We start from the raw sequence: 26,857 nt of genomic DNA on the forward strand, positions 1-26,857 counted from the left end.
AATTTAACTTAAAGTAAAAGGTTTTAATGTAATTGTCTAGGGATAAAGGTTTTGGGATTTCAAAAATTTTGATAGAACATAAAACTTTATAACTTAGTTATACTCACATTATTATTATCTACCATGTATTACTACATTCCTTTTATTTCACAACTTTCATTAATCTATTTGATTCAGTATTTCCAATTTCAGATTCTTCCAAAAAGAACAAAACAAGCAAATTATCCCTGAATTTATGAAGCTGCCATGTGTCCAACTCTTGCAAACTGAAAGCAAAGAGCCAAATTTTGAAAAAAAAATCCCATGATCCTTTAAACAAAGCATTATGGGTATTTCTATTTACGCCCGTAAGAAAATTTACGCCTTGCTTATTTCAATTTACGCCCGTAAGAAAACTTACGCCTTACTTATTTCAATTTACGCCAGGTTTACTGCTTTTTTCTACGCCCGTAAGGACTACAAATTTACGTTTCCTACTCCCTTACGCTTGGATCTAGACACGTAACTACCACTTACGCCTGGTTTACGCCTTATTTCCAGGCGTAATACGCCTTATAATTTCGTACGGGTGGTTCTCTTCTTGGAATCTATTATGTCGGTTGATTGATTTTGTTTATAGTTAAACGTCAAGTGGCAACTATTTCATTAGAGTGCGCATTGAGTATAATTTTAGGACGTCCCATATAAATATCGGCAATGACAAATCTCTCGAAAAATCTGACGAATTTGACGAGATTGTTGATAGTTTTACCACACCGTATGCTTACGGACACTGTACAATTTCTGTTAGAATATTCTGCGGGAAACAGAATAGTAAATCCAATGCAAACAAGTTGAATATCAATGAAATATCCATGCAAGTATAAATGTATGCATAAAGTAAAATTTAGGAAGGGACAGGTAAACAACGGGGAACGAAGTAACGTAGACAATGTTGCCGATATCCCGTGATATAAGAATATTGTTCCGATGCGTTGGATAACTTTCTATCCGCCTTCTAATAAAATAAACTCTGTGTGATCGTATAGCCATTTTTTATTTATATAAGAATACATGTATATCAAATAAAAGAGAGCATTTGTATAATATCTGGTAGAGTCTAGCGAGTAAATAATAAATGATATCTGTGGAAAAACAATGCGAATGTTGTTTACATATTTTAATGAAAGCTCAAGGCTGATATAAAAACTCTTATAACGATAATCTGTCATAAGCAGACCTGTTCTCAGGTCTGGTCAATAGCAGACTTGTCCACAGGTCTGGTCAAAAGCAGACCTGTCCTCAGGTGTGGTCAGGAGCAGACCTGTCCACAGGTCTGGTCTGGTGCAGACCTGTCCTCAGGACTGGTCAAAAGCAGACTTGTCCACAGGTCTGGTCTGGAGCAGACTTGTCGATAGGTCTGCAGCAGTCCTAAAAAAGCAGACCGTAGGTCTGGTCCACCAAAGTCGAAGTTAACTTGCTTGACTGCTTAAAAATTCTCAAGTTAACTTAGAAAGCAGACAACAAGTTAACTCTAAGTTAACTTTTGTCAAGGTTAGGACCGCACCCATCTGTATGTTATTTGCAGTATTAAAATAAAATAGTTGAAATATTCAGTCTTTATATCATGTTAATGAAAGATGCACGAGTTTTCCTATAACTTTTAAGTATGAAACTGTGACAGTTTGAATGCAGGTCCCTCAAAGCATAAAATATTTTTTCCGATTATATATTTAATTCTAATTATTTACAGTTATTTTGTTCAATTTTAATATAAAACGTAGTTATATTTTTTTTACTTATATTTTGTTTCAAAGAGTTTAGATCTACAATAATAATATACAAATTATTTATAACCTTTCATTTAAAACTAATAATTATTTTCTAATAATTAATCAGTTTATGAATTAATGTTTTTAGTTGAATTTGATACAATATTTCATTTGTTTTCATTTGCTTTTTTCTTTTACGCCAATACTTAGGACATCCCAGCTAATATAATCCTCAGATAGCGTCGATGTGCAGCATGCTGAGAAATGTCGTAAGTCAATCCTAACTAAAATAATTATCATATTTTCTGTCCTAAGAATATCTTATAGGACTAATCTAAGAACAGTGTCGATAAACAGACCACAGTTATCTTAATGTTATTATGTAACAAAAGCATTTAAATTTTTGTTATGAATAAATGTCTTTTATTTACTCGCATTTACATTTTAGGCATTAAGCTTAATGCCTGCACACATTTTTCAGGATTTAAGCTTAAATCCTAGGATTTAAGACTAATGCCTAACATCTTTTAGGCATTAGACTTACTGCCTAGGCGTTAGCTTATTGCCTAGGATTTAAGCTTAATGCCTAATTTCACTTATTGTCGCTAACATATTTATATTGCATGAATGTCTATACGTTTTGATACTGAATACTTAGCATGTTTAATTTTACAGTAAAAACCTATATGGCTTGCATAAAATTGTACCACTAGCTGTGCCTATGATTTTTTGTTTGTGTATTCGTTTTCAGAATCTTTTTGCAAAGAGTGGACACATTATCTGTCTTTTGATCAGCTTAATGTTCTGTTTTCTCTTTACATTTACAGATTCATTTGTACAATTATTTCCATACTTTCATGGCTGCAACTGTCAACAAGACAAGATTCAAAATGCTTCCAGCGTAATCCAGGTATATCAACTGATGGATGTTCTATTCCAATCTTGAAAAGGTTTCCATATAAAGAGCTTTTTGAAACAGCTTGTAAACGTCACGATATCTGTTATAGCTGTGTAAGTAACATACATTATTGTAATTATTGGTACGTCAGAAAAAAACCATGGGATACCAGATACATGTAAATGCATGGGTAAACCAAACATCGGTTTCGTCTATACAAGATTCACCAATGGCTAGAAATAGAACGAAATTGAAGAACCTGGAAAACAAACAAAACATCAATCTAAAGCATGTGCCAAAGCTGATTTATTCTATGTTTTCAGATGGGAAAATACATGTAAGTGGTCTGATGTTTAACTCTTGAGGCAGAGGAAATATTTTGTACTTTTTTTTTTATAGATTTCTACAATCGAATTATGATTAGTTGTGTTTGATTGAAAAATCGAAAGGTACCTTTAATTCACAAAAAAAAACTATCTGTAACTTTTTGTGAAGGGTCATGACATATTCGTACTAGAAACCTAAGAAAATTCAAAATTGGTCGTAAGTAGAAAGATACTGGATGAATAATATAACAAAATTAGCCATCGTGGCCTCGTACATAAGACATGAAGCAAGTTACTGCAATGTTTTATGATGTCTTTTGATTTCTAAAAGGCGCTTATTGAGGTTAACTCACTTAGTTAATTAAAAAATGAAAAACAAATCCAGTTTTGTTTTTGCGTTTTTAAGTATTTCTTGTATGGTCTTCTAACGGCAATCACATCAATTATATAGAGTTGTACTGTGGACGGTGGTTGTGTTGAAAGCCACGGAACAGTCAGTTCGATTTGATTACTTAGCATTCATGAATGTTGCAAAATGGTTGTTAAGTTCGATATTGATAACTTTGAGGTTGAGAAGTTTTTGTTTGTGATTTCTTTGCAATAACATATGAACCGTTGAATTATTATTGTTACTGACGACAAGATTTAGTTCAGGCTTGATATTTAAAATTTTCACATTTGTCACGCAATAGTGTTTACCTTTTATCAATGTAAAACTGTTACAAATGAATATATGATTGAGTCACTAGGTTGAAATGTATGCTAAACATATTTTTTCAGGGTATACAGTTCATGAAAGATAGGTTATACTGCGACGGACTTTTCCTAGATGATATGAGGGAAAGATGTAATGAAAACATATAAAAGTAGACGGCCAAGGAGGTATACTTGCCGAATAACTGCACTTACTGTATATTATAAAGCTGTTCGGGAGTTCGGAGGGTCCAAATACCAACAGACGCTAAAGGCAGAATGCCAACAAAGCTTGGTTAACTCCTGTTTCCGTAATAATCAATTCATTACTAGAATATGTATGGATCATACTAACAGTGATGTACATGTAGAGGATGCGTTCCTTAACATAAAATTAAGTTCTAGTATACAATCTTAATAATATAGTATTTTTACCAAATTCTCGTAACAAATATCTGTATTAGTATACCTTAGATTTGCTAATAGTGCACACAAAATAACCAATACCAAACAATAAACTATAAATTATGTACAAATGGCAAATGACATCGATGTGAAAAGGGAGATAACTATGCCAAAAGACAAAACAAAATATAAGGATTCAGTCATAAGTGGTAGTTAGTTACTAACTATCTAAAACACCCACTTAACCAGAAAGACCCTGACATATATTGCGTTATTAATGAAATCGAGTGTTTGGTTTAAGAAAAGGAAGTCTGATATGAGTGTCAATGAGATAACGGTCAATCTTAATTAAAATTAATAAAAACTTAACAAGTTTAGATTGAAGAACGGCCTTTTACATGTAGCGCTGAATTGCCGAATAACAAGCAACAAAGGGATTGAGAAAAAAAAAATCATGACAATAATCGGGTAATCATTTTGAAAGAAAACCAAGAAACAGGAATACCTATGAACCCCACAAACAAACGACAAACACTGAACAATAGGCTTCTGACCCAGAATAAGTGCAAAAAGATGCAGCGGGTTTAAACATAAAAAAAGGCGTAACAATTGTTGTACTATGACCGGAAATAGTAGTTTAGAATTACAACACAAAAAGACATACAATGTCAATTGAAATGACTTAAGGGCGTATTCTACGGACGTTTCAGTTTCGTTTAAATCTCGTCCTGGAATAATTCTTAAATTTGTGATACCTTTGCAAAATATCAATCAATTTAAAAAAAAAAATAATGTTAAAATCAAACTTTATTTTGTGAAAAAAATGTGTACTAGATATAATTTAACACTTAAATTTACAAGGTTGCTTTAATGATTGTAGAGTCCACCTAGACTCTTTTGTTATTTATGGTATTAATGACAAATGTTTACAGTATCTGACTAGTTATGTAATGTGTTAACTTACTGTTGTACAGGAAGAATGACGTAGCACTCCACAGAAAATAAAATTAATGACGAAACACCAAATATGTTATCATCTGCTATTCCTGGATTTCTAATACATTAATCTCATCGTTTGTGTTGTACATATGCATATGTATGTAATCAGTAGCGTCCATATATTTGATTTTTAAAAGTTAAAAGGGTGGAATATAATTACTTTTATATGTATCAATGGCAACATTCTGCATTTATTTACCATAAAATATTGCAAAAAGGGGGTGAAAATGTAATATATCAGCCCAAAACTAGAATCAATCTAGAAGATACCTTTTTACGAACTGTTGACATTAATCTTCCTTATGATCAAATACAAAAAAAAATGAGTGTCTTTCGCCTTATTTGTCTGTAAAATTTAATCACAAAGTTCGTTCTACAAAAATTTGGGAAAAGACATTAAATAATTGCTGGAACAATGTATGGTATAGGTATGCAAATACGGACTGTCACAAAGAAAACAGCCTATATAAAAGACATTACATAATCGTGATGTTCAAATAAACCCAATTTGAAGGCTAATTTAATTTTCAGCTATCAAACAATGAATTATATTACACACAAGCTCTTATATTTTAAAAATGCACAGGGGCGAAAATTCAAAACTACACACCTAACTATTAAGTGCTACCTGCAGCTATATCAAATAATGATCCGATGATACACATCTTATTTGACTGATTTTTTACAAATACTCTGATATTGTTAATACACACGATTATATCAAATCTGTCAAGAGTTTTGATCTTCTTACTTCTGCTGTAGCACATATATAACCATCACATTGTAAAGCTCTATCATAACACTGATAGGCTGTGTCTTTATCATCAATTACTTCACAACATATTCCAAGTATTGTTAACGAATGAGATAATGTATTTGAACTAATTAAATTTCGTTGTTTAAGTGTTGAGAATAAATCATGTAAAGCATGTTGTCTGTTTAAAATATCACCTACATGATGATAGCATAGAAATCTAAGACAGTAAGACATGAAAATAGGATATATACGCATTTCAACATTTTTCACCATCACCTGCAGTTCCTTTGGTATTAATGATGAATGCTGTAAGTACGTAACTTGGTTTACGACTGCAATTCTCATTTTTTCCTGAATTGTCATTGTGGAATGTACACGATTTCTGTAATAATTTATATGTACGTCATCGTAATTTTGACAGCCTATCAGTACCATATCAGGTGAACATCTTGAAAGAACATACTCCGTTAGTCTAAGTGTAACATTGAACTGTCCTGTGACATAATAAAACGACGCATATAACACCCAACCAGAGACAGCATCTGCTTTAATACCGTCTTGTAAATGTCTGTGATAACGTTTGTGTATGTTATACCTTTCAGTCGTTACTGTTGGTGATGGTAGTCTTTGCGCTGCAAATTGATTTGCCTTGGCCTGATGCCATTTACATACATCAACAATAAATGCACATGATTTCGACTTAAGTAAATATTCAATAAATTCAAGTGATTTTAAACAGCTGGAAATGTTATACAGAACACCATTACTGCTATCAGATATCCTGTAAAATAGTAAGTCTAATCTAATAAATGAAGGTTCAAGCTTTGTACTTAATAAACTATGATGTTCATTTTCGTATTGAAAACAACTATGTATCAATCCATGAATTCCGTCACACTTTATTTTATTCAACACAATAATTAGTATTTTATTATTATCTGCATTGATTTTCCCTCGGAACATATTATGCTCAGGAATAAAATAGTTTGGACAATAACATTTATTTACCCATAAAATCATTTTGCTAAGACAGCGATAAAAACAAGAATATAATTTAGATGAGTGAAATGTGTCAATATCAACTTCTTCTGAGACCCAGAAAAGTGCTGTCTTCAGAAAGTAAGAACACAACAAACTTTCGGCATCTTTGTTTGCGTTAACAATATGTTTTAATGTTAATTTAAGGAGACAGTAGCACAACAGTTGAGTGAAGTTAAACGAATGTACAAGTTGTTTTTCTGCCACAGAGAATGATAATCTCCATAATACATTACAATCTGGCAAAGTGCTTGGTCCAATAGGTACTAACAAACATCCATAATTTTTTATCTTATCAATTACGTAATTAGGCGGCCATTGCAATCGGTGACGCGATGCCCAGGGTAACGCATTGTAAGGTGTGTATTTACTTCGTAGACAAAATGCAATATCCACATTTTATTGTTATTTGATAAGCAGGGGCCGTGAGATGAGAGCTTGAAATCGGAGAGTTTACTATTTATATTATCAACAAATGAGTTGACTGACAAATATAAACCTTGTCTTGTACTTTCAAAGCAATTGGGTTGCGTAAAGAAAGATTCCCCATCCCCTCCTGCTGCCAATCGGAGTCTAGTAAAACCAGGATAATCATTATCATTCTCCATAACCAATGTTGTCCTTTGTACTGAATGTTTGATATTCCTTACATCCCGTATTACATCTAAGTTTTCGATGACGAACATTATATCCATATCACTACCTGGTAAATCTATCCCTTCTGCTAAACTTCCACTCGATATATCTGTTATATTTGTACCCATGTTTATCATAATTTCATTATTTATCATATCTTTTGTGATAAATAATTGTTGCCTTTTACGGATCTCTACATCAGAACCAGCTGTTTTCACTAAGTGCTCGTATAAGTATACGTCCTTCAAATCTTTTCCCGTCCAGGACACGTCATCTATAAAACACATTTTTTATGCCATTATTTATCTAAAAATTGTCATGGCATTCACATATATATATTTGTGTTCACTGCTGATTATTTCAAACGAACTTTTATATTACACCATCAACATGATCAATAGAGAGTTAAATGTAGACATGGTCGGTATCTAGTATCGTGAATATTTTATCACCGATAATTACTTTCTTGAATCGAAAAGAGATAAATAAAGGTAATAATGTAAAACTTGAGGAGTAGAAGGAACTGCAAACCAAACATGACCGTTTGCATCGAAAGTGAAAGCGGTCCCTTTATGCACTGTTTACTCGCGTAGTGGTATTAACTATATGTGGATTCTTAAAAATTCTAAAGAACTTCTAGACAATTTTAAATCTCGGTCTTTTTCTGAAATTAGTTCCATCAAAACTTTTGATTTTTCAACCCTGTATACCACCATTCCCCATGTAAAATTGAAAAATCGCCTAAAAGAAATTATCCATAATGCCTTTCAACATAAAAATGGTAGCATACGCTATAAATTTATTACTTTGAGATTTCATAAGGCATATTTCGTTAATTGTGACAAACAAAAAGGTAAAACATGCTACACAGAAGAACACGTGGTCAGTATGCTGGAGTTTCTTATCGACAACATATTTGTTGAGTTTGGAAGTAGACTTTTCCAACAAATTGTCGGCATTTCTATGGGAACAAACTGTGCGTCTCTTCTTGCATACCTCTTCTTATTTTTATATGAATCAGAGTTCCTCCAGACACTTGTCAAAAACAAGAGAATCAAAGAAGCCAGATTATTTAATTTCACTTTCAGATATATTGATGATGTTCTGTCCATAGGCAATTCGAACTTTTCTGATTGGGTTCCATTGATATATCCCCCAGAACTATAGAGATTAAAGAAACAACAGACACAGCTTCCTCCGCCTCATTTTTAGACTTATATATCGAATTTGACTTACACAGTCATCTCAGTACCAGAATCTATGACAAACGAGACGAATTTGATTTTGAAATTATAAATTCCCCCTACCTTAGTAGTAATATACCAACTTCACCTGCATATGGAATATATATTTCCCAACTTATTCGATATTCAAGAGCTTCCAGCTCCTACTCAGACTTTGTGAAACGTCATAAGTGTCTGAGTAGAACGTTGATGAACCAGGGGTATGTCAAAGAACGTCTCGTCCTTTTTCAAAATAAGTTCATCGGAAGGTACCAAGACCTTGTTGGTACATATTCCGTATCAACTTCTCAAATAATACACGATGCTCTTGGTGTATATATTCTGCGTACTGATGTTGTTTATCATCTTAATAACATGTTTTATTGTTCTTTCATTTGTCTTTGTTCTATTATTAATATCCCTTTTACTGTTAAATGGTTTTATGTGATATCCGTTTGTCGTGGCTCGGTACTTATACATCTCTTCAATGTGTTTGTATTGGCTTTCATTTTTTGGTGGTTTGTTTTGTATATGCGACTCTTTGTATGTATTTTGTTCTAATTTCGTGACTCTGTACTTTAAAAGATCCCGTCAGTAATATATTGGTCTATTAAATATAATTATGATGTATTTCTATTGTGAATCATTATATACTTTGAACCACAAACGTCAAAATAATTCAATCGCGTAGTGGAATTAACTATTTTTGGAATTCTCATAAATTCTACCTATAACTTTTGGACTAGTTTAAATCTTGGTCTATTTTTGTAATTTATTCTTACATACTTTTGATTTTTTAACCCTGTATGCTTACATTGCCTATGTAAATTTTAAAACTGTTTGTTTGCACATTGAACGACAACTTTATGTGACGTATAAAAAAAAATTCTGACGTCAGACACTCATATCAATCAATGTGTTCGTAGATAGAAGATCTTTTTGTGTTCATTTTAAAATTGTTATACGATGATGACTGATGTACCCATGTTTTGACTATTTTATTAATTGTGACTGTTTATTTAATGCATCATGTAAATATAACGGAATTTGATGAGACTGTTATTATAGTGAAAGGGTTAGGGGTATAGAACTAAGTTTTATCCACCTTTTTCTACATTTGAAAATGCCTGTACCAAGTCAGGAATATGACAGTTTTTGTCCATTCGTTTTTGATGCGTTTTGTTATTTGATTTTGGCATGTGATTATGGACTTTCCGAATTGATTTTCCCCTTAGTTCAATATTTTTGTGATTTTACTTTTCACAACATATGTATTAATAAGGGAACCCGGTTGTCGGTATTCCATCGGAACCAACTGTGCAAGTCTCCTGGACGATATCTCAATATTATGTTTATACTCTTTAACACAAGTTGACCGGATGAAGATTTTTCTTTACCACCCAAACCTGTCTCACTGGGTCCCCTTGATATATTTCCCTGAACTATAGCTTAAAAAAATCACATAGATATCTACCTTTGCTTGATTTGTTTACATTTATCCTAAATTAACAACCGCGTTAATTTGAGCATTTGCATATTTTACAAATGAAACCATTTGAATTTTAAAGTAGGTAATTTTACAGTGTTGTTCTTATTTTGTTAACCGTTAATATTATGTTTTACTTACGCTTACTTACTCGAGAAATTGTAATTACTATTTACGCGATTTACTAACAAAAATGGTAATTGCTTTTGATTTTGATGTCATTGACAATTATCAAATTCACAGTCTACATTTTTTTAGCTGGCGTTCATGTTTAGTTTATGTGATTTTTTCCTGGAATTTTTCAGTCGGTTGATTTTTTTGTCTTTGGTGTATGGTTATACAGCGTTGGCTGCTGTGTCCCAATTATTGACATGTTAACATGTCGACCGTATGCAATTGTACGTGTGAAATAGTAGAGTGCCAACCAACAAACATTATCGATTTGGGTTAACGGATAACACACGGCTGAATTTGACATCATTAAAAAAGGATAACAAACGGATATAAAGGAAATATCGATGTCGTCGTTGACTACAGTGGTCACGATTTTCTTAAATTTGGGTCAAAGGTCAACGCTAAAATGTCAAAGAAAACAACAATCGTGAAGACAACTTGTCGCTTCTACATATACGCATGTATAGAAAAAAAGGATTAAAACTAAAGGTTCTATATTTAGAAATTATTTGATATTGATGCTGCCAAATACAGTTCGAGATTGACATTTGTACTAATACTTATATGGTGCACATTTACAAATTTCATTCACCTGATTGATCAAGTCATCTTGACTTATTAAAATGTAAAAATTCTGATTTTTTTCATAGCATTCGTTATAAGTGATTTCTCGAGATATTCTTTTGTTGTTAACATTCATAAGTTATCTTTCCAAAATGTTATCTGTCGGTCTTTTGATGAAAGGTGATCGTAGTGGTTTTTTTTTTTACACAATTCAGTTTTTTTCTTTGGCAAGTGTGGAAGTACATGTAATTGTAATTAGTTCCAAAACCTGTGTAATATTAACGTGTAATGAATTCAATGAGCAGGTATGAGTATAATTGTACTCTACATAGATAAAAAAAAGACTGCATCAAAGATATGTAAACAAACAATACAACACGAAACAAGTTAATAACTCCATCTTACAAAATTATTTTAGCATACATTTGTCTACAAATGACCTGATGAATACCCACAAAAAGAGTATTGTAATAACATCAATCTTAAATATAGATCTGGGAATACGTTATCCGCATCTGAGCTTACATATACGATTACGCAAGTATGCGAGTTAACATATATCAGATTGAAATAATATTTAATAATAAACTTGCAGTAGCTGTATCGTTGCATTGTCTTATGTTAATTTAAAAGCTAACCAACCAGGATTTTTGTAGAAAGCTAATTTCAGTTGTTCTGTTTACAATCGCATTCGAAGCCAGTCTCAGATTGAAGGTATACTGGATTCATGTTTGTACATTATGGGACGAAAATATATAAATTCATTGTAATTGTCATATCATTATTTTCCTTGACTTTATGTTCATTGTTTAGTGACTTCTTGAATACTGTATAAGGTTTTGTTTCGTTATTTGAATCTCTGACCTGTGAGTTTGAATGCCCCTTTGATATTCTTCGCATCTCTTTTATCGTGAGGTCTACGATATCTATATTTGGGTGGTAATAAAAAGTAGCCGTGCAACATGTCGGTCATACGTGGTTAACCTTACATCGACATCATTTCATTTATAATATGAACTAGGTTATGTCTTAGTGATCAAGTCCTTATCTCAGATACTTTAATTAGCGGGTCAATTATATTTTTGTCTATGGGATGGAAACACAGTGTACATGTCTTTGCAGCCGAGTTCATCCACTACAAAAGTCAGAAAGTCAGAAAAGACCAGTTTTTGTCTGAATTTGCATGAATTTTTACTCGACATTCTTAATTTGCCTGTCTAATTTAAAACAAAATCTTGACATAGTATGAATTTGTCTAATAAGGTTCTTGATTTTTCTTGACAAATGTGTTGAGAGTATGAACATGGTTTGAAAAATTCTAGACACTTCCTGTACCATCTGATAAGAGTCTAGATAAGTCTCGACCAATTCTTGACTGTCTTAATTTTGTCTCGGTCTGTCTTGACATATTTTTGACATTCTTAATAATGTCTAAATATGTCTTAACATATTCTTGACTATCTTAAAAATGTCTGAATATGTCTTGACATATTTTTGACTTTCTTTAATATGTCTTAACACTTTCTCCACAGTATACATTTCGCCTGAAATGTGAACATTCTTACTATTACTGTAGTAGATAATAATTTTGTTTTAATCTTTGGGAATTATTCAATTTCTTTGTATGCTAAACTAATTAACTGCATAATTTTAATGAAGAATATCAATTTTAATTCAATTTTTCATTGATCATCAAAATGATGATTTTCATTTTCATCTCTCAACACACTTTTTAAATTGTAGCGGCATGTTCAGTCAACTGATAAGTTGTCTAGCTGATAACAGGTAAAGCAGCAATTTCTATTTTACAGTTGTGTGTAATCTGGGTTGTGGAATACCTTAATGGTATAGGGTACATCCTGTCTATGCGTGATACTTAATACATATTCCAACAGATGACATTACACAATGTTTTCTTTCTGTTAAATGAATGATTTGTATATCATCATGATTTGCTATTTATATAAACCACATTTTGGTACAATAATCATTTACCATATCAACATTGAATATTATGAATGTTGAATGAAATATGTCTACAGTCTGATTGGTTTTAATCATTTATTTTGTCAGGAATCAAAATTTGTAATTATTTAAAAACTGTTTGTAAAATTATTTATATACCAAAAGATAAATTATTGTACATGCCCAACTTTTATTTTTGTTGTTAGAAGTGTAACTTGAAACAACAGTATATCAAACACTTTGTCGTACTAAGATAAGTTAAGATTAAGTTATATCATGAATTTTGTAGGTCTCAGAACAGTCGAGTAAATTTAAGACACAATATAAAATGTTCAGAATATTTAAAGATATACTGAAAAAAATAAGAATGTCGAGAATATGTCCAGAAATTTCAAGACAGTATTTAAATGTGAAGAATTTGTCAAAATATTTTAATAGATATAGGAATTAAGACCATATGCAGAATGTCGAGAATACGTCGAGTAAATTTCATGCAAATTTAATATAAATAAGAATTTGCCAAGAAAAATTAAAACACAAGTCATAATTTTGGAGAATGTAGAGTGAAAACTTATGCAAATTAAGACAAAAACTGGTCTTTTCAGACTTTAAAACTTTTGTACCTTACTTCATTTGCATGGGACATTGAAACTGTTAATTGCAGGTAATACCTATAAATTACTATCAGAAGATGCGGAAATAATCCGTGTTGGCAAGTGTTCGGTCTTCGACAATGAAACAATTCATATCGTATTGTTGGCTATTAAAGGTCCGGATATACAAACATTGAAACAATTCATTTGAGAAAAATAACGGTATAATGTATAACAAAAGAATTGGCTCAAACAAATTAACAGACTTGAAACAACCATAACCACTCAAATACCGGTTCGATCCAGGTTTGAAACAGACATATACAGCGGTATACTACTATTGCCTTTATATACAGGATTTAATCATAGATTGATCGTTGATAGCTTTACGCCACTTCATCAAACAAATGCTACATCGCGTAGAGACTGTATGTACATCTTATTCTTTATCTTTTTTCAAAGAATTTCGACATCGTTCTGTCAGTTAGTAAAAAAAATCTGTAAAAAGTAATCTTAGTTAACTTATTACGGTAATAATTGTTATGATCGTAAACTTATAAAGCAGGCTATGATTTGATAACTCCCTTCCCCAAGTTTACAGGGAACGACCGTTTGAATTCGAGAGGAGGATTCTGAAAGTAAATAATTTGGCCTGGTGTGAACTGAAAATCACCGACTTTGCCAAAGACCGGATGAAAATAAATACTTTGCAACGTGAAATGAATGATATTTAAGGATATAGATGTGTAACAAAGAAAAATAAATGTTTGCTCATGAAAGGCGTAGAATAAGAATAGAATGTGTAGCAACAAACGAAGTAAAATGTCCAGCTGATATCTTGTCATTTACAGATAGGTCCTTGGCATTATAAATTTGCTCAAACAAGCATATACATGTAGCTTTTGAATTATTGTAGTTGTTTCTGCTGTTTTATTTATCATAGAAATATCGATGCTACATTTTAGTTGTCTTTTACAACGAGGGGGTATTTTGGTAACAAATAAATCATGCAAAACAATAACATAGTCTTGATGTGCTTTATCCCGAATGTGACACGAAATTGACCGATTTACAATTATAACAGAATATATATTCAATAAACATTTGAAAGTCTTGAAAAACAGACACTGTGCATATTATTCTTTCAAAGATAATAATAATTAACTAAGTTATCTAGCTTTTCAAAACAAATTACTCAACTACACACTAAGCAAAACTGAGAAATGTAATGAGTGTCTACTGTCCTTGTTAATGACCTAAAAGTGTAAGCAAAACAATGATTATATCACGGGATAATCCATTCTTTATCAATACCAAAATGTTTCCATAATTTGTGTTTCTTAAAGCTTATTTCTTCAGTTTTATAAACGACTTTTATCTCACACACGAAAGTTGGCACACACACGCACTGCGTCTTATCGCTTAATCAGAGCAAACAATTGCATGAAGATACAAATAATAATTCTACTGTTGCTGAACATGTGGTAACTTTAGAGCAACATGTTAGTCTTACTTGAATGCTGAAATATTTATATCAACATCATTTAAAAAAAATCCAATTTTGTTATATCATATATATTTAGTTGATAAACTATATTCTAGTTAAGAAATGATTCACAGGGTCTTGAATATCGCTCAGGGTAAAATATTTGTCATAAAGGGCCAACCAGTGGTAAAAACAGATATATTCAAGCCCTGGTGTAATAGTTCGATTCTAATACGGCAATTCTTTGGGATCGAAGCGCTCTAGGTGGAGGCAAATATTTGCTGTTCCCATAAATTAACACACTTTTAGATTGGCGTAAAAGAACGCAGTTAATAGAATTAGTGGCATGCTCAAACTATATACAATAACGGGTTTAAATAGATTTGGATGAATTTTATTGATAATTTATATATATCTTTTATGTGTTAAACAAGCATATGCCATTGGAGTATGCTCGGAACATATATTCATATTTTACCACGGGTGTGTAACCAATGCGTTAGAAGGACGCCATGGTAGAATAACTGTTTTCACCACGAAAAAATAGCGTAAGTATTGATTTTTTTTGTGTTAAAGATATCCATTCCAATACGGGATTTAATGGGTATCCTGTAAAAACACAAAATTTCAAAAATCGTTACCATGAGAACTTTCGACTACAATCATGACTTTAACAAATAATGATTTTCCTATAATTTACCAACAAAAATAAGCGTAAAAACTCGTTTAAGGGACGTTTTTCTCGACGATGAACACCTTACTATAACACTGATTGATTTTGGAACCTTTAAATACGAAATAAAGATAGTAGGTGTGTACTTGTGTCAGCTTTGTACTTTTTAAATCTCAACTTTATTGTCAAATCGATATTTTTAAACTTAAAATACATTAATAGATATATTAATATTTATTTTAATTAGGACGAATTTTATCAAATGAAGCGTATTTTATATCTATTTGGGTTGATAAACCACTTTTGTCAATATGACAGAACAATGAACAACTGTCATCCAATTGTGATGCATCTTCAGCAATTGAATCAGGTCCAACTCGCCAATTTTGTCGGGAAATACTAGTAGAAAGTCAGGTATACGAAAGTTGTGTTTCACTTATCCCATTTATTATTACCGTTTGATTTTTTGTCAGTTTTTGAATTTACCTTGAAGTTATATTAGTCGTGATACTTATCCCCATCAAGCAAAAAAAATGTCAAGCTTTCGATTCATATCGCATTGTGGCCTACCACAAGTTTTTCTATCAGTTAATTGTCACTCTGTTGACAATGGCATTTGTTATCAAACGTTTGATTTTGTGTTCATCTCGTGAAAAAACCATCATACGGATAGTTTCGAATGTGCATGCTGAAATGTCTCGCCTTCTTTTCTAATCATTCCTATTATGTTGATAGTCCTACTTATAAAGCTTTATTACAACTGTCACATAAGTTTAACATTAACCAAGATAACTTACATGTAACAAAGACCAATGAACCAATGAACCATGAGAATGAAGAAAAGGTCAGATGAACCATGCCAGGCAGACATATACAGTTATCAATGCTTCCATACAACAAATATAGTTGACCTATTACTTATAGTTTTAAAAAAATAGACCAAAACACAAATCTCAACACTTTGCAATGAACCGTGAAATTGAGGTCATGGTCAAACAAAACCTGCGGGACTGACATATAAACTGAATTTTAATGTGCGTATTGTTATGCGTTTACTTTTCTTCATTGGTTAGAGGTATAGGGGGAGGGTTGAGATCTCACAAACATGTTTAATCCCGCCGCATTTTTGCGCCTGTCCCAAGTCAGGAGCCTCTGGCCTTTGTTAGTCTTGTATTATTTTAATTTTAGTTTCTTGTGTACAATTTGGAAATTAGTATGGCGTTCATTATCACTGTACTAGTATATATTTGATTAGGGGCCAGCTGAAGGACGCCTCCGGGTGCGGGAATTTCTCGCTACATTGAAGACCTGTTGGTGACCTTCTGCTGTTGTTTTTTATTTGGTCGGGTTGTTGTCTCTTTGAAACATTCCCCATTTCCATTCTCAATTTCATAATATATTTCCATACACCAAATATAGTTGACTTTTGGCATATAATATTATATAAAATTACCAAAACTTAGTTTTGACCATTGAACTATGAGAATGAGGTCAATGTCATCTTTTTCAATTTTAAACTAAGTATATCATTCTTTCGTTCAAAGATATTCTTAAATTATAAAATATCAACATTAATTTTACGTTGTGATTTTCTATGCATTTTTCAATATGAATATGTAATTACCTTTATAGTAATCTGTACTGTCCTGTAAGTATTCCATATATTCATCCGAAGTTTTGTCCGGATATCTTAGATTCATTATATATTGTTCTCGTGATTTCCTTCTGTCTAAACAAGCTTTATGCACTCGTTCGAACTGACTGATTGTTAGCCCGAAAACGTCATTTGAGACTGCGATTCCTACGTCTTCAGACTGGTAAAGTGATGGTGTGTATCTGCGCCTTCCTGGATAAGGAAAACGTTTGACGCCGTATTTTTCCCAGTAAGTTATTTTTTTCAATCCTCGAACATTTTGCTCGTCATCCTTTTCATCATTTCTTGAGTTCCGATTCATGTTGGCTGTTAACTATAAATTGAATATATTGTGCAATATTACTTAAGTGTAATACTACTTGAATAATGCAAACAACGTGTATATACAATATATTTAAAAACATCTAAAAAAGTAACATATCGACGACAGATCCAGTCATTGGATCACCAATGAAAGCGATACACTGCTGAACAAACATATTATATTTATAATTATTTTAAATATCAGCACAACGATGATAAATCTGCATGTTTGCGAAAGCAAAATTTGATTCTTGCCTTGCCTGTATTCGAACTCATGCTATATTTTAATGTAATAAGGTCTCATACAGGGTATATATTGTGACAATCCCAGCTTAGCGTTTAGATTCTGTGAGCTGAAGGCGAATGGGATTGAAGCCGTAACCCTGGAATGTCACAGTGTATACCCTGTCTGAGACCTGCATTACTCGTATATCATGGATTAACTCTAGATCTGTCTCAATGGTTATTTGTTAAACATTGACAATTCATCATGTGTATTCATTACATGTGTATTATTTCTAAATATTTTGAGAAAATCCATTAAACATGTTAAATGTAGCTTTTCGTTTTGACAATTGTTTCCTATTAAGATTTTTTTTTCAATACAGGTTTTAGAGTTCATGTTTTGTCTTTTTATGTGTGTTAATGGCTTTGTTTTTAACAACACAAATATTCAAAAACCCAACCTGATAGTTCGGCATTGGAGTTTATAATTTGTTGTGAAAATAATTTTATGAAAACAATAAAACATTACATTTTAGTATTTCAAGTGTTAATTGTGTGATTTTGTATTAACGAGGTATTGTTGACAGATTTACGTCATTAATTCCCCAATGGGAGCTTCTGAAATTCCTTCGTCATATCGTAACAGGTGTTGTGATGACATTTTTGTAATTCCTCTTGTGGATAAAAACGTGTTTATTCCCAGTCAGATTCCTGAATAAACACTGTTATCTCTGTGTTGTTATCCATTCACCTAACTCGACATATTTGTAATCCGTTATATATAATATATATATATATGTATTAATTATGTTTTTATATCTGTGTAAGATTTATTACCATACCATCAATAAATCTTACATGAATAACAACTTACCCTTGCTACAAATGGTATTTTTTTATAAAAGGAATGCTTGCATCTAATTCAACAGGATTTTCCACTTTTAATATCACAATCAACCAGTTCTTATATGCACATGAATAAATACTGTTTTCTCTGTGTTGTTAAACGATTACACAACTCAACATTTTGGTAATCCGTTATACGTATTGATTAACTTTAAAGATGTGTTTACTATATAAATTATCTACATTCCTGCATGAATATTTTATGAATAAAAGTTAACCCTAGCAACAAATATATACTATATAAAATGGACGCTAATAAACAATCCAACAGGAATTTCCACTTTCGATATCAAAATAAACTAAGTCACGATATCATTTATTTATAACTTCGATGTAATTTAAAATGTTTAAATCTATTCGTTAGGTAAACGTCTATATTTAGATGTTTTATCATAACATAAACACACTTTAAAATTCTTTTTTTTTTGAAAGACTAGACACACACTTTAACAGACATATTACACTAGGCGTTTAAATGGAGAATGTTAACATCTGTCTTCAAATAAAATCGTTTAGAAGAAATTTGTAAGAAGAATTATAATAATCAAAAATAGATCATGCTTAAAAAATATCTCAGTGCACTCGTTCATTATAATTCTGACTGATATTTGAATACAAGTTGAAGATATGCAGTTGTTGATTTCAAACACATCAAAACAACGGACAACGGACATGCAAAGGGTAAAATGAAATGACGGAAAGACCAATAACAGTCCATTTCAATATCATAACATTGGAACCTTTAAGATTTGAGAATACTGCTGTGACAACACATCTTGTTATTTCATTCTGTATACGGTTTGTATGTATAGTGTTCAAATATAGTACTCATATTCACCTTTCGTTATCTACTTTTTTTCTAAATAGCCTGTTATCAGAACAATACAGTCTGTCATACTGCAGGAGTTTTGAAGTAGTAAGAGTTCTTTATAAATTGTAAGTATTCATCCTAGTCGTTATGGTGACGCATTGATTTTTTTTTTAATTCTGTATAACTTTTTTTTGTAATTATTTTATTTTTGATGATGAAACATGTGAAATTACATAGTACAGTATTCGATACACATTTTGAAAATAAAGTAATACTTGATAAATCAATTAAGTCATATGGATATAATAAGATATAGATATAAATATTACAAAAAGATTTTGTTAATTAATCAAATAAGTTAAATAAAAGCTGCTTCTAACAAATGCCATTTCTGATCCATTTTTACTTTTTGTACAGGGGTTAAGAAACATACAGAGTATTTTTCTATATTAATCCAATATTTTAAATATTCTACCCCACCACATTTTGTGGGGGATATGTTCTTACATCTACATTTGTATATATAATATTTGAAATACAACAAAATATTGTTAACTATTTTACTGTTGACAAAATCCTCAGACACACCTAAAATGACTTCTTTTGCACTGAAAGGCAGGAGAATGCCATAATTTTTAATCCAATCTATAACGGATAGCCAGAAGTTTTGTGATACATTACATTCCCAAAAAATGTGAAAAATATTTTCTTTAATTTCTGAACAAAAAGTACAAAGTTCAGTTTCTTTTAATTTACATTTCAATAAAAATGAATTACATGGTAGAATCCTATGAACAATCTTAAATTGGAAGTTTTGCAAAAAAGAGTTTCTGGTTATGATGAAGGGCATGGAATAAATAGCATTCCAATCCTCAATCTGCATATTTAAATCTCTATCCCATTTTTCACGGGAAGATAAAGATAACACTTTATTATCCTCCAAAAATAATGTATAGAAAAATTTACAAGATTTTGGTTCCTTTTTAACTTTATCTATTAATTTATTTTCAATATTTTCCAGTTTTGAACTACCTTCTATTATACTTTTCCATCTCTTTGGAATCGCACTTAAAATACTATAAAATTCTACAAAATTAGTATTGATATCATACTTTTTTTTAAATTCATCATATGAGAATAATGTATTATTATCTGACATAAGATCATTAATGAAGAATATACTATTTTCAACATATTTGAACCTCAAAATCATCTTGCCATCTATTTTGATGTTTGGATTCAGCCATATGGACTGGGTCAAAATTTCAGTATTGTTTTCAGCTTTAAGCTTATTTTTTAACTTGGAAAAATTTACCAGGATATCATGCCAAAATGGATTAACTTTTTCTGCTAAATAAAGTAAACCTTCTTGACTTAAGTGTAAAATCTTGTCCCCCCCAAATTTTTGTATATAACTAAGTAGCAAGACTTTCCAAGGAGAGTAGTTTTGGGGATCTAATAATTTATACAGCCAAGACATTTTTACACTATAGCAAAAATAATAAATATTGGGCATCTTAAGACCACCATCACAGTGTTCGGACATTATCACTGCCCTTTTCACTTTATCAGGTTTTCCTTTCCATAAAAAGTTAAAAAAATATATTCTGAATCTCCCTCAAAACCCCTTCTGGGGGGTTAGGAAGGACAGTCAGAACTTGGACCAAAATGGGAAGTGCTAAAGTCTTAATAACTACAACCCTCCCAATATATGTCAGTTCTCTATAAGCCCAAGTATTGAGTAATGACTTGATACTGTTTATCTTGGCTGTAAAATTACATAGAGTTTTATCCATTTTAGCAAGTTCAAACCATATACCTAGTAGTTTAAACCTCCCAGAATGGTTCCAAACAAGATTTTTTTCTGGCAAAAGTTTTTCCATACTACCCTTTTTTGACCCAATCCATACGGCTTCGGTTTTGTCAACATTACACCTAAGTCCAGCACATTCTGAAAATTTATCAAACAAGTATAAACACTGATTTAGGGATTTTTGGTTACCATCCAGGACTACGGAAGAATCATCAGCGTATTGACTAAACAGAAATTCAGAGTCATTAATTGTTACACCTGCAACCTCAGGGTCATTTTTAATAGCTGCACTTAGTAATTCTAGCACTAAAATAAATAGGTAAGGAGACAGATGATCCCTTGACGGACCCCCCTTTTTAATGAAAAAAATTCTGAAATATAACCATTATTCAACACAGCACTAGAAGCATCACAGTAGCAAGCCTTAATCCAATTTATAAATGTATGGTCAAATCCATAAAACTGCAAAGCCTCATATATGAAAGACCATTCGACTGTGTCGAAAGCTTTTTCAAAATCGACTAAAAGTAAAAGTCCAGGAATGTCGTCTTCTTCCATCTTTTCCATTAGATCATAAATAAATCTAGTACATTCGCCAATATACCTACCTTTAAGAAAACCTTTTTGTGTTTGACTAATTATATTTACCAAGACCTTTTTAAATCTATTTGCTAGACTGGCTGTAGCTATCTTATAGTCTACACACAGCAGTGTGATAGGTCGCCAGTTCTTAAGATAAAACTTTGACTTACCCTCCTTTGGTATACAGGTAATGATTCCCTGTCTTTGAGTGATAGAGAACTTTCCATACTCTAAAGCCTCATTTAAACATCTTACTAGTGGGAATTTAATATCATTCCAGAAAAATTTATAAAACTCAACAGTGAATCCATCTATACCAGGTGATTTAGAGTTCTTCATATGTTTAAGAGAAGACAGACATTCCTGTACTGATAAAGGTCCTTCACATGATTTCACCTCTTCCTCAATAGTTTTTGTAATAAAAGGATTGTCATGCTGAAGAAATGTGCTCCTGTGAGTCTCAAGTAACAATGGGTTAGAACTGGTATACAATTTTTTATAAAATTGTTTTTGTTCATTTCTAATAATACATGGATCCGTTATCTCAGATTCGTCCTCCAGAATAAGTTTGGGAATAATTTTTTCTGTATAATGTTTTTTTTCCAAATTACAAAAATAGTTACTTCCCTTTTCCCCCTCTACTTGCCATCTTGCCTTTGCTCTTGTAATTATCCCTTTAACATTTTTTTCTCTTATTACTTTTAATTCTAGTCCCAACCCTTCCCTTTCTTGTTGTACTGATGGCAAGTTATTCTCTATGAGTTTTTTTATCTAATAATGATATCTTGTATAATAATTCTTTTTCTTTATTATTTTGTTCCTTCTTCCGGAAAGACGAAAATGAGATTGCAGATCCACGAACTTTCAACTTAATCATATCCCATAAAAGCTGATAGCTTATATTAAACTGTTTGTCCTCTGTCTCAATATCAATAGATGGATCAGACTCATATTCTTCAATGACAGTTTTGATATCCCCTTTAACTTTTTCAATAAACTCAGTTTCCTTCAAAAGACTGTTATTAAATTTCCATGTACCCTTCCCTCTAATTTGGCTTGAAAATTTTAAATCAATAAGTACTGGAGAATGATCCGATCTATAACTAATTCCTATATCTGATGAAATTACAAATGCTTCTATATCAGAGGTAATCATGAAGTAGTCCAAACGACTTTGTTTGCGATTTGGACCCCTCCATGAGTACCTCTTTTCAAAAGGGTGTTGCAGGCGCCATATATCTAATAAATCAAGGTCATGCATAACCTCATGTATCTTAGCTTTTGACTGGGGGTTATTTTCATTTCTATAATATAATGTGTCCATCTCATAATCTTGAACAACATTCCAATCTCCCACGACTACAATTGACGAGTTGCCAAAGTGGGATATTTTGTTTTTTATGTTGTCAAAAAAGGCTGGTTCATCATTATTCGGTCCATATATTGCTGCCAAAGTTATACGATAGTCCTGAATGGTGATATCTAATATAACAAAATTACCAGACAAGTCTATGGTTTCTCCATGGATTTTAAATTCAAAAGTATTTCTGAAAAGAACAGCTACCCCTCTACTTTTACTAGAAAAAGAACTAAATTTCCCCACATATCCCCATTCATGCAGCCATTGTTTTTCTTTTTCAGATGTGATATGGGTGTCTATTAATATAATTATATCATATAAGTCCTTATATTTTGTAAATATATCAATTCTTTTAACTGTTTCTGATAAACCCCTGCAGTTTACACTACCAATAGTTATAGTCGACATAATATTATCAAGTGGTTAAACAAGAGTAGCTTAAATAATAATAAATATAAATATCTATAAGCCCAATATATCCAAGCAGTATCAACAAACCATACACATGTGCATCTATACGTAAAAGTGTTTTCCCAATGTTTCAATTTTTTACTAAGAGTTACCCCCAACCCCCCCAAAAAAAGTGTCGAGAGCATCATAGTATAAATAAAATGAGCAAATATTTTTGTGCTAAAGTAAAACTGAAAGATATATCAAAAAAGTTCTGTGAAACTTCATTTGTACCTCAATTTGCACGTTTTAATTTTAAATTTGTGTATTGTTCGTTTTTAAGAGAGACAAATTGTCAGACAATGTATACCAAAGAATAGCATATATAATAATAAAAGTCAATATGCTAATTTATAATCCCCATGCTAAATAAAAGAAAGTAAAGTAACGAAAAAAAGAAAAAAAAACAAACATAATAACAACAGGTACATGCACTAATACAATTGAAGAAAAAAGAAAAAAAAAACAAATAAAAATATACACATACATATATATCCCATAAACATGCACCTTTAAATCCTGATACACGAAACAACCATCTTTTATATACAATTGAATTAAAATTGCTGACCCCATCTTAACTGTACATGTACATACATCTCTCATCAGCTCATTTCAGTGTTACATGTACATGTATATTGTTTTTATCCAGAGTGAAACTAACACGTAAAGTTAAACATTTATTGTATGATAAAATGTATTGACAAGGGTTTCATTTAATAAGTGTTTGTTTATCAATCTCACGATTATGTGCAGAGATTCCTCTGAAGTAGTACTAGGACAAATTCACAGTTATAATTTATAGGTCTACGAGTCATTTTTTAACGGTTCATTATTCTCGCAGAGAACAGATAAGATTTTACTTCTATTTCCAAGACGAGATGATGTTCGGTGTATTTTTTCATATCAGTGAAGTGGCCCGGAAGTTTTTAAATCGAAGACTAGCTTGAAAACCCATTACTTCTTCCCAAAAATATTAAAAAATGTGTATTTCAAATGTGCAGTTTTTGTTAAATTCTCTACCGGAAGTTGTGAAACGGATAGTAAAATTAAAGACTAGTACGGAAATAGACCCTAAATTCCGTAAAAAAAAATAAAATAGGTATGCCACTCCCTGAATATACAGGTTACAATGCAAAGGTTGAAACTTTCAACTTTGGTGTTGGTAACAATATAAAAAAGAATGACATTTTTACAAGATATCAACAAATAATAAACGACAATAAACAACTTTGAATAAAGGTATAACAAATGTGTAATGTTAGAACCGGTCGTCATATACGGGAGCTATTCTTATGAGCCCAGTTTCTGTCTTATGTTGTCATAAATGTCAAAACGATGCCGATCCCCCTTGCTGTCGGTGCCATATATGTGACCGTTGAAATACCACGCACTGGTGACATCCTCATGCAGGTATAGTCTATTTAGTAGCCCTTAGTTCAGTTTTGTAACATCGTCAGAGATGCGGACTTCTAACTTCTCATTGATAAGTTTTCGATTTCGCAAAATAGAGATTTTCGATTCCATGCGCATAAATTTCACAAGAATTGGTCTGGGTTTGCCGTGTTTTCCTGGTATCCTGTGTGCTGCTACAATCTCTGATGGTTCAATATTTACACCCAGTTTACTTATCTCATGAAAAAAACTATGAGGCAATCTTTCACCCTTTTTTTCTGGAAAGTCAAATATTTTAATATTTTTTTTCCTCGAGTATTGTTCATTCCAGTTTGACAATTCCATTGCTTCGGTTGCACGTTTACCCGTATTTTCAATCTCTTCTTTCAAAAGCCTGTTTTCTTTGTGAAGGTTTGCGTTTTTTTCTAATATATTAGCATTGTCAAATTCTACACTGTCTATTCTTTTACTAAGTCTAGATACCTCTGACTTAAAGTGCTGTTCTATCTTTTCTTTATTTGTTTGAATTTCAACCATCATTTCTTTTTTAATTTCTTTTTTCATCTCTTTTTTCATTTGTGCAAGCAAGCTTGTAACTGTTTCAGTGACAATCATTTTAACGTCTTCTTTTTTCAATATGTTTTTCATTGAATTCCTTATCTCATTTAATTCGGTTTCGATGCATAAACCATGATCGCCATCGCTAGAGAGGCATGTATGCGGGCGTTTTGCAGATTTTGGTTTTGCAGGTGTTGAGTCATTAAATACAGAGTCATCATTTTCCTGTGTTGCAGAGAGTTTGCCAACATTAGCTGTCGAAACAAAGCTCGTAATTTGTTGTTGTTGCGTCATTCTCGGCTTACGAGATATTTTAATGTTAATGTATGAACAATATATAGTTCTTGTATAAAGCTTGCTTTGTTTACAAACAATTTACGATCTAGTTTTCGAACTATTCTACCGTGAGTTTTATTTACTCAATTAAGTCACTACCAATATCTATATTTAGATTGTTTTTTTCTTTTGTCCGAACTTCAAATGGCTATTAAAGTATCTTTCTTTGGTAAATGCATAACTTTCTTAATTGAATATTTAAAATAATTATTATTCTGCTATTTTAGGATTGGAGGGAATGTACTTAAAATGTTCTGTATTCGCTATTTATAGGCATTAGTTTATATATAGGGTGTGTAACAACTCTATCAAGATAAGAAAAAATACCCGAAACTCAATCTTTATGTTGATAAACCTCCTTCGATAATACAAAGCTATGATATACGAAAATATTGACATCCATGCAATACAATTTTACAATAATATCAAACGAATGGACAACAATTGTCACATTCCTGGCTTGGTACATGCATTTTACTATCATGTAGAAAATGTAATGTCAATGTATCTAATTAGATCTAGTGGATTCCAAATCATCTGCGTGCATAATCTTTTAAGGTGATTAACCAATACATATTTCCATCATTTACATCGATGAACCTTTACGAACAGATGCTTGAAATATTTAACTTGTATTGATTAATAAAGAATTCACACTGGATAGAGTTTGATACGATATTTATCCACCCGAGATAGTTATATTTTTAAATAATTAAAATGTAACTGTCGAGAATGGATAGCTATCGTATTACACGAGATTCGATAGGGTTTCTCTACAGATTTTGAAACAATATGCG

At 31.7% G+C, this 26,857-nt stretch overlaps 1 protein-coding gene across 1 annotated transcript; it reads right to left on the reverse strand.

Moving 5' to 3' along the window:
* Positions 1-5,738: 5,738 nt before the first annotated feature.
* On the reverse strand, positions 5,739-19,044 carry LOC139498150 (uncharacterized). Its single transcript, XM_071286483.1, has 3 exons — positions 18,724-19,044; positions 17,292-17,634; positions 5,739-7,777 (listed from the first exon to the last, which is right to left on the reverse strand). The coding sequence occupies exon 3, from the start codon at positions 6,847-6,849 to the stop codon at positions 5,788-5,790; it is 1,062 nt and encodes a 353-aa protein (XP_071142584.1). The 5' UTR covers positions 6,850-7,777; positions 17,292-17,634; positions 18,724-19,044; the 3' UTR covers positions 5,739-5,787.
* Positions 19,045-26,857: the final 7,813 nt, after the last annotated feature.

Source organism: Mytilus edulis, chromosome 12 (genome assembly GCF_963676685.1).
Source record: "Mytilus edulis chromosome 12, xbMytEdul2.2, whole genome shotgun sequence".
NCBI classification, from domain to species: domain Eukaryota; kingdom Metazoa; phylum Mollusca; class Bivalvia; order Mytilida; family Mytilidae; genus Mytilus; species Mytilus edulis.